General features: G+C 43.6%; 1 protein-coding gene across 1 annotated transcript in view; it reads right to left on the bottom strand.

Moving 5' to 3' along the window:
* Positions 1 to 711: 711 nt before the first annotated feature.
* The window catches only part of DRG2 (developmentally regulated GTP binding protein 2), a 28,009-nt gene continuing 14,309 nt past the window's right edge, over positions 712 to 14,411 (bottom strand). The window contains exons 6-13 of the mRNA XM_043975486.1: positions 13,399 to 13,471; positions 13,187 to 13,277; positions 11,926 to 12,023; positions 11,072 to 11,148; positions 9,474 to 9,562; positions 4,550 to 4,608; positions 986 to 1,039; positions 712 to 892 (exon numbers count right to left, since the gene is read on the bottom strand). Coding sequence (XP_043831421.1) covers positions 806 to 892; positions 986 to 1,039; positions 4,550 to 4,608; positions 9,474 to 9,562; positions 11,072 to 11,148; positions 11,926 to 12,023; positions 13,187 to 13,277; positions 13,399 to 13,471 — 628 coding nt within the window. The 3' untranslated portion in view covers positions 712 to 805. The remainder of the gene's footprint in view (positions 893 to 985; positions 1,040 to 4,549; positions 4,609 to 9,473; positions 9,563 to 11,071; positions 11,149 to 11,925; positions 12,024 to 13,186; positions 13,278 to 13,398; positions 13,472 to 14,411) is intronic.

Here is a 14,411-nt window from a genome sequence, read left to right as displayed (position 1 = left end):
CGTGATTTTTGCTCTTCACCCCTCCAGTCACAGGGTGGTCTGGGGGCCTTTCAGGATTCCTGGGGCAGTAAGAGGGGGCTCAGAAAGGACAGGAAAGGGCTTAAGGGGCACAAATTTGCTCCAGGTACCAAAGTGGCATAACACAGAGAGGCAGCAGTCATGTCTCCTAGGAGATGAGGAGTCTCACTGAAGGGATGGCAGGAGGTGGAAAGCCTCAGCACATCACACTGAGACTCCCGTAACCATTCTCACAGCAGTCATCCATGAAAGAGAAACACGCACTGACGGCACGAACACAGATTCCAATACAGTTCTTAGCACCCCCCCCTCCCCGCCATGTGAAAGCTGCTTGGCACACACAGCTCCATAAGAGCCAGTGGCCCGAGCGAGCTGCTGGCCAGCAACAAGTCCACTTCAGCAGGATGGTCAGCAGCCTGTGGGGGCCTAAGCAGAGTCTCGAAGGGGGCAGGGAAGGGGCTCAGTTCTGATGTCTGGTTACAGGTTCCGGATCCCCTGGCACCACCACTCCCACGTGAGCCAAGTGTCCACAATGTGCAGATCCCTGAGCCACACCAGCTCCTTTTCAGTCTCTCCTCATCTTCCTATTGACCGAGTTTCCCAGAAGCACACTCGGGCGACTCTGGGGTTTTCTAGGCTTTCCTTCTTGGGCACACTCCCCCCCCCCTCCCCCTCCCCCCTCCCCCCCTCCCGGTTCCTTTTTTGGCTTGTAGATGATAACAGTCAATCAGATGTCACTCTGGGGATGTGGGTGGGGCCAGGCACTGATGAGCAGCAGCAGGAAAGGCTACTTCTTGACTATCTGGATGACATCCTCATGCTCCATCGTATGTGTCAATCCCACTCTCTGAGGGCTATATTTGGTGCTGGTTCCCTTGAAGAGGGGAAGGAAGAGGGAAACGTTAAGTAGTCAGCATTCCTTTGGGGAGGAAGGAAATTCTTAAGCCAGAAGGCCCGGAGGACTTACCCACACTAAAGCATACTTAAACTGGCTGGCGAGTGTTCGGTGGATCCGGTGGCACTGAGGGAAGAGAAAAGGGCTTAGACTGCAGGATGTTCCCAGCCAAAGACCTACATCCACTAATTGCACACTTCTTTTACTCTCCACCCCTGCCTGGTGCTCAGAGATGGCATTCCTTACAAGGGGGAGAGTGAGACCTGGTAACCTAGTACACCACTTCAGCCTCTTAAAAGTAAGGAGTGCTATGGCGGCAAAGGACCCCAAAGGCCCCCAAAGGCCATCTACCCTACACAGCGCCACACTGGTCATTATCTGTCGCTTGTTATTTGTGACTTTCATGGGTCTGGCTGTTCTTCACCCCTGGACAATAGCAGGGTGGTTTCCTGGACTTTCAGGACACTTGGTGCAATAGGAGGAGGTTTGGAAACAACAGGGAAGGCCTCAAAGGGTAGAAATTTACTCCAGGTACCAAGATGGTCTCACATGGAGACCCAGGAGCCCCATCTCCTAAGATTGTGAAGAGTCTCAATTTATAGGATGGCAGAGGAGGGGAAGAGCCCCAACATTGTTCTCAAACCTGTCATCCACAAAAGAAATGCCTGCTGATGTCTCGAGGAAGTCCAAACTTCTTTAGGAAGGCTTCCCTGATCATGGACAAGTCCTCCTTGAACTACAAACTCCTTTTCTTCTGTACTATGGACTTGCACCATAGTCCTGAGGTATCCTGTATCATTTAACACTACTGTCTTACTTGTAATTGAATGAGAGAGAGAAAGAGAGAGAGAGCGCTCGCCCATATGTGTGTGTGTGTGTGTGTGTGTGTGTGTGTACACACGCATGCCCTGTCTCTTAAACCAATTACAAATCCTATAAAGTAGGCATCATGCCTTCCATTTCTCTGGCTCTTATACACAGGCACATCATGGCTCATCAGCAAATATCCGTTCAGCAGATGACTCTGGGGTAAGTCAGGGGATCCAGATTCCAGGACCATTCCTTACATGACCTTGGGGTCTCAATTCACCTAATAGCCCTTCCCTGTCTCTATCTCACAAGGATATTTTGAAAATGAGATTTACAGGAGCAGCTAGGTGGCGCAGTGGATAGACCACTGGCCCTGGAGTCAGGAGGACCTGAGTTCAAATCTGGCCTCAGACACCTGACACTTAACTAGCTGTGTGACCCTGGGCAAGTCACTTAAACCCAATTGCCTCATACACACACACACACACACACAAAAGAAGAAGAAAGAAAGGAAGAAAGAAAAGAGAATAGAAAAGAAGATTTACAGACGTGAAAAATGCTAAGTTCTCTATGAGAAAATTGCCATGCCACCCCATTCCCCTTTTCTGCAGTTAGCTTGCTAAAAACCTTTGTGTTTTCAGATACAGCTCAACCTATTTATCCTACCAAAATCTCTGGGGTTTCTTCTGCAAGTTTCAGTCAAGGCCAAAAGAAAGCTCTACAAGGACAACCCTGGGTACCTTTTCTATGTAATGGCTCCCAAGAGTCAAAATATAAAAATATCACACCACTTCAAATGCATTGAGGGCACAGAAATTTGTTTCTTCATTTACCATGGAAATATGTCATCATTACATAAAATCTTTAAAAAATATTTGTTTCTGTATTCTATGTTTAAAAAAAAAAGAGTAAATAAATCTTCCCGATATCACAGCACTATTAGAAAATTAGCCCCAATTCCACAAGGCCAGTGGAGACCAAGGGTGAGGATGGATGGCAAGAAGCCATGTGTTGCTACTCAAAAGTGCCCAGATAACATCACATGCAGGAATTAAGTCACATTGTAAATGTCACTGTCTGGAGAGAAGGATTTCTTTTTTTTTTTTTTTTTTGGTGGGGCAATGGGGGTTAAGTGACTTGCCCAAGGTCACACAGCTAGTAAGTGTCAAGTGTCTGAGGCCGGATTTGAACTCAGGAACTCCTGAATCCAGGGCCGGTGCTTTATCCACTGCGACACCTAGCCGCCCCCAAGAAGGATTTCTTAATAGTTTGTGGCTTTGCTTTCCTGGGAAGCACACACTGAAGTTTCAGAGAGAGGTCTGAAAAGCCCAAAGTGAGGCATTTGGGGGCAATCTTATGAGAGACTGAGCTGATGAAACAGCTGAAATGGGCAAAGCAACAAGGAACTTGCCTGCCTTGGTAGGAGCACTACCTAGTAGAAAAGGAGGCAAGGCCCCTGACCAAGGATAAAGATGTTAACTGAGGGAATTGTGAGAATTGTGTGAACCAAACTGACTCCCCATCTTGTGCCTCAATTCTGGATCTATCTCAGTTCTCTTTCTATTGACTTATGGGTCTAGTCCAATTTCTGACTTGTGAGAATTATGGGAACTGGGGGCAGCTAGATGGCGCAATGGATAGAGCACCGGCCCTGGAGTCAGGAGTACCTGAGTTCAAATCTGGCCTCAGACACTAAACACTTACTAGCTGTGTGACCCTGGGCAAGTCACTTAACCCCAACTGCCTCACTAAAAAAAAAAAAAAAGAGAGAGAGAATTATGGGAACTGTGAGAAAACTTTACTGCATTGTTTGAACCTAAGCCCATGTGACGGGGAAGCTGGACCACCGCTACATGTTGCTTAGAGATCCTTAACTAAGGACCTAGATTATGACTGATGCAAGAAGTTTTCTCACAATTATAGATCTTAAGCAACCCATATATGTCTTATCTGAAAACTGGCCCCATACTGATCAACAGTTACTGTTTCCTTTTTCCTCTGACTGAATACAGACACCTTGAAAGAGGGGGGTAGTAGTGGGATACCTCTTTTTTTTTTTTTGGTGAGGCAATTGGGGTTAAGTGACTTGCCCAGGGTCACACAGCTAGTGTTTTAATTTTTTTGTCTTAAATTTTTTTTTTATCTTTTTTCTGACTTCAGGGAATTACACCCATTTGCTCTCCCCCTCCCAACTTGTAAAGTCCCTACTTTTTCCTCCAATTAGATTATCTAATCTCATATCCTGGTTTGTATCCTGTTCATTGTTTTCTTCCTTTTTTTAAAAAATTTATTTAATTTATTTTTTAGTGAGGCAATTGGGGTTAAGTGACTTGCCCAGGGTCACACAGCTAGTTAAGTGTTAAGTGTCTAAGGCCGGATTTGAACCCAGGTCCTCCTGACTCCAGGGCCGGTGCTCTATCCACTGTGCCACCTAGCTGCCCCCATTGTTTTCTTTTAATGCATACAAATCTGTATCCCTCTTTATCTAGGGTCTAGTGCCAAGCTGAGGAGGCCTGATCCTAATCTGTTATGTAATAATTGGCATGCACTGTTTAATAAATAGAAGTGGGAAGAGGCTCGAACTTTTATTTCCTCAGATATTTCAGGTTCCACCCACCACGTCACAAAATACAAGTCATCTCTTCTGGCCCAGGACAAGAATAGATAAGATGACCATAATGTGGGTTAGTGCAAAGGTACTCCGAGGGCCAGAAGAGCTGCCACATGTGAGAACTGAGTCACTGCCTGAAGACAATTCTGAGTGAAGAGTTAGTTCCCTGGCAATTTGATCAGATATTAAACAATCATCTCTCCTCCTTTACTTACCACATGCTCTACGGAAGCTCCTTTCCGGAGAATAATGGCATCTGTAAAGTCTGGTCTTTCTACAAGAGGAATGAGAGGAAGAGCGAGGGGAAAAGAGTTAAAAGCCATCAGCCTTTCAACAGATCTTTATTTAAAAAAAAAAAATAGCTCACACTTATCCTGTCTAGTCGTCCTCGAAAAACGTCAAAGAACTATTCCCAAGGGGCTATGGGGCTATGTGTACCCTTTGACTCAGTAATGCCACTACTAGGTCTGTATCCTAAAGAGATCATAGAAAAGGGAAAAGGACCCACATGTACAAAAATATTTATAGTAGCTCTCTTTGTGGAGGCAAAGAACTGGAAATCAAGGGGATGCCCATCAATGGGGGAATGGGTGAACAAAGTTGTGGTATATGAATGTAATGGAATTCTATTGTGCTATAAGAAATGATGAGCAGGCAGATTTCAGAAAAATCTGGAAAGAATTAAGTGGACTGATGCTGAGTGAAGTGAGCAGAACCAGGAGAACATTGTACACAGTAACAGAAACACTGTGGGATGATCAACTGTGATGGACTTAGCTCTTCTCAGCAGTGCGATGATCCAAGACAATTCCAAAGAACTCATGATGGTAATGGTTCTCCACATCCAGAAAAAGGAACCGTGGTTTCTGAATGCAGATTGAACCATACTGTTTCTACTTTTGTTTTTTTCTTTTTGGGGATTGTTCCCTTTTGTTCTGATTTTTCTTTCATAACATGACTAATGCAGAAATATGTTTAATGTGACTGTACATATATGACCTATATCAGATTGCTTTCTGTCTTGGGGAGTGGGGAGGGAAGGGAGGGAGAAAAATCTGGAACTAAAAATCTTATGAAAACAAATGGTGAAAATTATCTTTACATGTAACTGGAAAATAATAAAATACTTTTATGATTTAAAAGAAAAAAAAAGAAAAACTTCAAAGAAACAGACAACCATTCACCAGATACAAATAACTAATTTCCAGCTCTCGGAATTAGACTATCTCAGAGCTGGAGGGAGAGCTGAATTCATAGCTGAGCAAGAATCCCATCCCATCTCTAACAGAGTCATTCAATATTTGCTTAGCTATCTCCAGCAAGAAGAAAGCTACTACCTCATTCCAACTTGAAGAAAGCATTAACCATTAAGTTCTTCCTTACCCCAAGCCTCGACCTGCCTCTTTGAAATTTTCACACACTGTTTCTAGAACTAATAATTTCTCTTCCTCCATGAAAGTCCTGCAAAACCTCAAGACAGATCTCACTTCCTCCTTATGCCTTCTCATATCCATGATAAATTTCCTTCAACCAAATTTCAAATGACATGATTTTGAGGCCTTTTCCATACTGGAACCTAGTTTGTGGACACTTCCCGGTGTTTCAACCTATGTCCTGAACACAATCTTCCAGAGGTGGCCTGAGCAGAGCAGAGTGCAGCTGGGCTGCCCCTCTGCCAGTCCCAGACATTTCTCCTGTTACTGTTGCCTTAGGTGGCCCTGGCTTTCCAGAACATCATGTCATACTATGGACCCACACAGAGGCTTTGGGAAGTGAACTGCTGTCCCATTATGCCTCCTCCATCTTAAACTCATGAATTTGGCTTTTTGAACAGGAGTTTAAGAAGTAGTGCTTGCTCTCTAGACAGGTTATATCATTGGTGGAGGGAATGTAAACTGTCTTACATCGTATAGCCTTGCACAACTTCCTGGGAGCATGGAGAGATGAAGTAACCTGCCCAGGCTTACACAACTAGCATGTACATGGGCAGGACTTGAAGCCAGATTTCCTTGACTCTCGGACTTCCTCTATTATTTATTCCCATTAAATGTCATTTTAGACTCTGACATCCAGCCCCCTTTCTATCTGACATTGAACCACTCTTTGGTGGGTCTAGTCATTCAACTGGTTCTAGGTCTATCTTGAAAGAATCCACTACCCCTCAGCCCACTTCTCTCCACTCTGTCCACAAGGGAAACATGAGAGGTCTGGGCAAATGTTCTGTTACTATCCAGCACATGACACTATCACAGACATGACACTATGCCAACAGGCCTATGCCACCCTTTTGTATCCATCCTCTGCTACCTGTCCTTGCTTCTATCATCATCATAATGGTATTAGACATTTATGTGGCTCTTTAAAGTATACAAAGTACCTTACACGAATCCTATTATTTAAGTCAAACTAAAATATTATCATCCCCATTTTTGAGATGAGGAACTGCAACCCATAGAGGTTAAGTGACTTGCTCACAGTCACACAGCCAGTGTTAGAATTCAAATCCAAGTCTTCTATACATTTTGTTTTGGTTTTTGGTTTTTGGCAGGGTAATGAGGATTAAGTGACTTGCCCAGGGTCACACAGTTAGTAAGGGTCAAGTGTCTGATGCCAAATTTGAACTCAGGTCCTCCTGAATCCAGGACCTGTGCTTTATCTACTGTGCCACCTAGCTGCCCCCCTAAGGAAATATACTTTTACCAGGAGTTATTAGGGATGCTATATTATTCCTGGTCAGGAGCCTTTCAATCCTGTTGTATACTACTTCCAAGAAATCCCAATCCTTTTCTCGGGTGTCAACTTAATCAGCCCTTAATTTCCCAAATCTGCCTTTCTCTTCTGAAAAGCTAACTCTCCTTTGGCAGCAGCTATGAAAACAACCATGCCCCTAAGATCTTCAGTGTCTCACCCAAGATTTCATAATCTTTAGCAACACCTTCTAGACTGCTTTTGGCAGTATCATTTGTGCTGACACAAATTACTATATAGTGTATGGCAGTCATCTAGTTTGACAAATCTGGGGAGCTGACATTCCTTGCCCTCAAAACATCCTGAAGGAAAGCAACAGATTGCTGCTGACAGGTTAACAAATGGTTGTCTCAGTACCACTCAGCAGGGACCACCACACTTTGTGTTTTCCTTACGTAGGACACGAGGATCCTTCACATTATTCCTTGGAGGACGATCAGCTGCTCCCTCCTTAGAAGGGAAGTTCCTTCCCTATTTAAATAGTCCTTCTATCCTTTCTCCTGCGTGTCACATTTCCCTCTAACTCCTGACACAGGCTGGATTCCCCTCTGCCATTTCTTTTGTTTTCATACTAACACCCTTTTCTCCACCCCACTTTTTTTTTTTTTGGTGAGGCATTTGGGGTTAAGTGACTTACCCAGGGTCACACAGCTAGTAAGTGTCAAGGGTCTGAGGCTGGATTTGAACTCAGGTCCTCTATCCACTGCACCACCTAGCTGCCCCTCTCCTCACTTTCTTAATGAAAATTCCAAGCAGATGCTTCTGTTACCACTGCTTGCCTCTAATTCTCCTTTCACTTGTGGCTAAATCTTTTGCAATCTGGCTTCTGACCTCATTACTCAGCTGAAACGGCTTTCTCCAAAGTTATCAACAATCTCAACTGGCCAATCTAATGGTCTTTTCTCAGTCCTTACCTTTCTTGATTTCTCTACAGTACTTGATCCTGGCTATTCTCTTCTCTCTGGATTTACAGGACACTGCTCTTCCTGGGATCTCTTTCTACCTGTATGACCACTCTCTCTTGGTCCCTGCTGGATCATCCCCCACATCCTGCTCCCTAACAGCAGGTTGATCCTAAGTTCTGCCTTGAGTTCCTGTCACTTGGTGACTTCACCAGCAAATTTTGTGTGCATGTATGTGTGTCTATCTGTATGTATGTATGTATGGCATAAATATACACATATATGCACACACATATATAAAATATATTTATTATGTCTGTTCCCCAACTACAATTCTTTAATGATCAGATTTAATGTTATTTGTGGATCACTTGGTGGTCCCCCCCCCGCCCCAATGTATACATTTCTGGAATATCTCCAACAACCTTGATTATAATGAGAGGAGACAAGGAGGGAGGAAATAAAGTCAGAGATTCAATTCTATCACTCTTGCCACCTCAAGCACTTACAACAGGACTGAATATGGCAGAAAAAATAAAACTTTTAAGACATTTGTGTTTACATGGCAAGCACTGAGTAGCTGCTGAGTCCAAATCTGGGAAGTCTCATCTTCTCCAGCCTATAAGGTCAGATACAAATACTCAAAAATGCAGCAACAGAGTCCCTGAGGCTGACAGGGTGACTCTGGCCTTCAAAATACGGCCAAAGACCATGAAGAGAAAACCCAATGAGCCAGAAAGTTAAAATTCTTATAGATTTAGTGGTTTATGACTCTGGGTTTAAGTTGGGAGGCAACATTACTATTATGAGTGTCACACAAGGAAATCTGATATAGGTGTGGACCAGAAAGCACTAAATGGGATAGTTTAAATTGCACTGTCCTTCATATATAAAAGTAACATTACTAGTCCTCAATACTAGCAGGATGAATTCTCTGAATTTTTTTTTAGTAGTGGCAATATTGTTGTTCTTCAGTTGGTCAGTCATGTCTGACTCTTTGTGACCCCGTGCACCATAGGACGCATTAATATAGTCCGTGGGGTTTTGGGGGCAAAAATACTGGAGTAGTTTGCTATCTCCTTCTGCAGTGGATTAAGGCAAAAAGAAGTGATTTGCCCAGGGTCTCACAGCTAGCAAGTGTCTGAGGTCGGATGTAAATTCAGGTCTTCCTGATTCCAGGCCCAGCACTCTAGCCACTAAACCATCTAGCTGCTTGTACAAGTGGCAATAGGGTAGGATTATTAGGATATCCGACCTAAGAACATACCCGAACTAAACAAAGGAGCTCCCCCATCCCCAGCACACACCCTAGTCCTCTTCAAAATAAAAATAACTTGAAGAAATACATGAAGTTAACTGGTCCCAAAGAAAATGTAGCTTTTCACTCAGGGGAAGGGCAGGGGGACAGTGTTAGTGTCATGTAGAGCAAAGTAGCTATAGGCACAGTGTGATACTGTCCAGGAAAGAGGAGGCCTGGTCCTCAACTTACGTCCTCTTTTTTTGGTGTAGATACACGTCAGGGCCAAGTACTCCCAAAGCATCTCCAGCAAGAAATCCAGATTGAGCTTCATCCCGCAGCTACAAAGACAAACCACACACATGAACTCACACCCCGAACCTGAAACTGTGTGAGGAGATAGTTAACTGCCGGGACAGATGGAAATGGGAACCTGAAAAGATGTCAAGGCCTCTTCAGAATGAGGATGGGGCAAGATGAAGATGCATAAGTCAAGAAACGGCAGGGGAGATTTTAATCAGTAACAATCTACAGCCCTTGAATGAGCACATACTGTACGGTATGAGACCAGTTGCAGAGTGTGAAGAAGATGTCATTATCCTTGAACAGTTTATTTTATACATAATTGTCTCAAGGGAGCCTGAAGGTGGGTCTCTAATGTAAACTGTGAATGTTAGAATAACTATTTCTCATCCCATCTCTCAGGGCCTTTTCTGCTCACTTCCAGCATTATGATCATGCTCTGAATGGCCAAGAATTCCAAGAAGTCTGACCTCCATGTAAGGGGTGGCATTATTTTCTCTTTACAAAACAAATATCACAATAGGACAGCAGAGGAAAATGACAAATGTTGTAGGGGATATGGGGAAAAGGAGACATTAATGCAGTCTTGGTGAAGTTGTAAACTGATTTAAACATTCTGTAGAGAAATTTGGAACTATGGCTAAAGGGCTATAAAATCATGCATACTCTTTGACCTAGTAATAACACTACTAGGTCAGTATCCAAAAAGAGATAAAAAAACAAAAAGTTTAATTTGAAATTGGGGAGATGTCCATCAATTGGGGAATGGCTGAACAAATTGTGGGATGAGGTTATGATGGAACACTATTGTGCTATAAGAAATAATGAGCAGGGGGCAGCTAGATGGCACAGTGGATAGAGCACTGGCCCTGGAGTCAGGAGGTCCTGAGTTCAAATTCGACCTCAGACACTTACCACTTACTAGCTGTGTGACATTGGGCAAGTCACTTAACCCCAATTGCCCCCAACACACACACACACACACACACACACACACACACAAAAGAAATAACGAGTAGGATGCTATCAAAAAAACCTGGAAAGAATTATATGAGCTGATGCAAAGTAAAATGTACTGTATACCAAGTAACAGCAATATTTTAAGATGATCAGCTGTGAATGACTTAGTTATTTTCATCAATACAATGATCCAAGACAACTCTGAAGAACTTATGAAAAATGCAATCCATCTCCAGAGAAAGAACTGATAGTATCTGAATATAGACTGAAACATAAGTTTTAGTTCCTTTTTCTTAAGTTGTTGGGTTTTTTTTTTGGTCTGTTTTATTTCAGAACCTGATTAATGTGGAAATGTTTTGCATGACTACACATGTATAACTTATACTGAATTGCTTTCGTTCTTAAGGGGAGGGAGGGAGGGAGGAAGAGAATTTGGAACACTAAGTTTTAAAAATCGACATTAAAAATTGTTTTTACATGTAATTTGGGAAAAAATTAAATTCTAAATAAATGGAGGAAAAAGAAAACAAAACAAATATCACAAGAAAATGGTCGCCAGGGTAGGGACATGATCTCCAGGCTCTTACCTGATAACAACACTGTTGGGCTTTCGTGCCAGGCGGTCAACTTCCTCCATTGAGATCTGATCAATTTTGTTATAAACCTGATTCCAAAAGGGGAAGGGAAAAGAAAGGGGAAAAGAGGGAGTCTTTAGGAAAAACAAATCCCATTTAAACAGAAATAGTCCTTAACTCATTCCTGGCCAACTGCTCATTTTCTAACTTGCCCAAGTCCATGGGGAATAAGTTTTTATACAGCATTTACTGGTCTAAGCACTTAAAAAACAACACCACCACCACACAAATATTATCTCATTTGATCCCTACAACAACCTTGGGAAGTAGCTGCTGTGATTATCCCTATTTCACAGATGAGGAAACTGAAGCAAATAGAGGTTAAGTAACTTGTACAGGGTCACACAGATAGCAAGTAGCTGAGGCTGGATTTGAATTCAGGTCTTCCAGACTCCAGGCCCAGCGTTCTATCCACTGTGCCACCTACCTTCTCCTAAGAGTGCTAGAGTTCTGCATCCCAGAAAGCACAACATTAGCACCTGAATACAGAACCTGCTGGGGCTAAAAGTCTCCCCAATGCTTCCAAAAGAAACATGCGCTTAAGTCCAGTGATCTGATTTCAAACCTTAAAACTCCAAATACAATTTTGGATGTTTCAGTGAAAAGGAAAGGGAGCATCAATGTCCTTGTCCTTTCCTAAGAGTCATCTTTTAAAAGGAAATTGCAGGTTAAGTACAGTTCTGTCCATTTCATTGAGACAAAAGGATGTCTATAATGGCCAATTTGAATGGGATCCCTCAGCTCTCGGTTTCACCCTATGGTCTCAGTGCGAAAGCCTCCACACCTGGAGTTCAGGTACCACTTACATACAAGCAGGGCATGTACACTCGGTTGCCAACAATCACATCAATAAACTCGTCTGGTGAACAGTCTTCTCGGAAGAGTACTTCAGCATTGAAGATTTCTGAGGTGGTCAAAATTAAGGTCGATGAACATGCCTTTTCTGATCGAGGAATTAGATGGCTCACAAATGAAAAATCAAAGAACCACTGAACTGGAAGGGATCTTAGAGGTCATCTAGTCTAACCAGATGGACATTTGGTCCTCCCCAGTGAGGAGTTCCTTGGCCTGAGTCTCAATGAACAATACAACAAACAGTATCCTTCTCCAACCTTTCCTTCTGTTCTCCTACTGCCAATATTGACTTGAATGCCCTCAGTGACAGGAAAGTCAAAACATTGGTGGCTGGCTCTAACTGTCACAGAGTTCTCTAACTTATTCTTTTTTGTTTGTTTGTTTGTTTTGGGGTTTTTTTGGTGAGGCAATTGGGATTAAGTGACTTGCCTAGTGTCACACAGCTAGTAAGTGGTAAGTGTCTGAGGCCGGATTTGAACTCAGGTCCTCCTGACTCCTGGGCCGGTGCTCTATCCACTGTACCACCTAGCTGCCCCTCTCTAACTTATTCTTATCTTGAAGTCATCCTCTCTCTTATATCTTCCCTGTGTCTTCCTATGTCTCCGCCTACATTTTCTCTCTAAATCTAATTCCTCTTTCACATGATAGTATTCTCTTTGCCAAAATATACATCCCAGGTTTATCCAAATGATCCCCATTAAAACAAAGTTAATGGGACTTTCACCAACTTGGTCTCCATCCTCTAGATAAGCTTTCTGTCCTTCTTAACATGTGGTCCCCAGAACTGAGTCTAACACTCTGAGAATACGATAAGCAATGGGAATTTACTAGATTACTAGCTTTAGTTGGGAAACACTACGCTTATGATAAATGTTTTGATAAATGAAATAAATCAACACATCGAGGATATCCCAAGTCTCAGTGCAGTTTTAGACCTACAAAAGCATTGAACTGCACTAAGACTTCTGGGACACTGATACAAAAGGTGTTTAAATAACCCAGGGATTCTGCCCTACAAATAAGTTACTGATTTCCAAGAAAAGCACTGGACACCCCGGATATGGGTAGACAAGCAGTCATCACTCTAGCTCCCAGCTGTCAATTCCTTCCTCCAGTCCTCAGAAATCACTTCTAAAATTGCCTTCTACCTCAGTCAGAGCAGCCTAGATTTAAGGAAGTCCCCATTCCTTGGATCTTTTGGGGAAAGGATACTGTACTCATGTAGGATGAGCTGCACCAGCTTTTCAGAGCACTGGCTCAGTGTGACTGTTGAATTGAAGGAGATCCCACCACCTTTCTTTGGCTGGGGGTTGAGAAGAAGAGAAAAAGGAAGACGTGTTTAGATACAGAGACTGTTCTTGGGAGAATTTCTATTCTCTTTTGGGCCCGTGCAAACAAACCCTGATTAGGCCCAGAGTTCTCACCTTGAAGTAGATATTGGGTCTGTGCTTGTTGAGCCGGATCCCCACAGATTCCAATTCCTTTTCCAACAGGGCCCTGTGCAGATACAGCAAACAAAATTACTCTTTGCGCCAGCAACTAAAGTCCCTTCTTTACATCTGAAAAGGAGAATGCCGCCATGCCGACCTTGGCCCTTCCTATATTACACAGCTCAATCAATCAACAAACATGTGGCCAGTGCCAGGCACTGTGCTCAGTGCTGGGTATACAAATACAAAGACAGGAATAATGCCAACTCTCAAGAAGCTTACCTTCTAACAACAGATACATATAAACAGAGACAATAAATAAACAAAGAATAAGTTCAAATAAATACAAGCAGGTAAAGCAGAATGGGTTCAAATACAGGTTTTGTCCTTAGGGTGTGGAAATTTATTTTGATTTGGGGACCCTACCTTTAGGCTGAGATTAGAAAGCCTTAGGCCCTCAGGGTCTCTTCTGTGTGGGAGGTGCTGGTGCCCCTCCTCCTCAGCTTCAGCTGAGCCAAAAAGCCCGGTGGGCTGTACAAGACGCCAGGTCAGACAGCAGGGGGAAAAAAGTCCCCAGCTCCCTCCGACCTGAGCGGAGCTATCTGAAAGATCCCGGAGAGCCTGTGCTGAAGCATGGGATGCTTGAGCGTGCCCTCAGCCCCAGCCGCAGCCCTGGCTGGCGGATTAGCTTGGTGTGTGGGTGCAAAAAGCCCTGAGATTTGAGTGGAGAGAAGAAAAGGTATATACAGACCTGGGGGTTAGACTCAGGGGGATTCTGACTAGAGAAGGGGGGAGAAGAGGTCAAGGGACGGCAGATGCACCATACGGCAAAGGTTGGAGAAGACAGACAGGGCTACAAGGACCCAGGAGAAGACGAGAAGGACTAGGAGCAGAGAAAAGAGAGGCCGAAGGTCGGTGAGAGAGAAACACAGGGGTTCAGCGGTGGCAGTAAGGAGAGGAAAGTTAGAAGCAGGGGGATTTACAAAGTGAAAGGGACTCAGAGTTAG

Source organism: Dromiciops gliroides, chromosome 1 (assembly GCF_019393635.1).
Source record: "Dromiciops gliroides isolate mDroGli1 chromosome 1, mDroGli1.pri, whole genome shotgun sequence".
NCBI classification, from domain to species: domain Eukaryota; kingdom Metazoa; phylum Chordata; class Mammalia; order Microbiotheria; family Microbiotheriidae; genus Dromiciops; species Dromiciops gliroides.
This window is presented reverse-complemented; position numbering and strand designations above follow the sequence as displayed.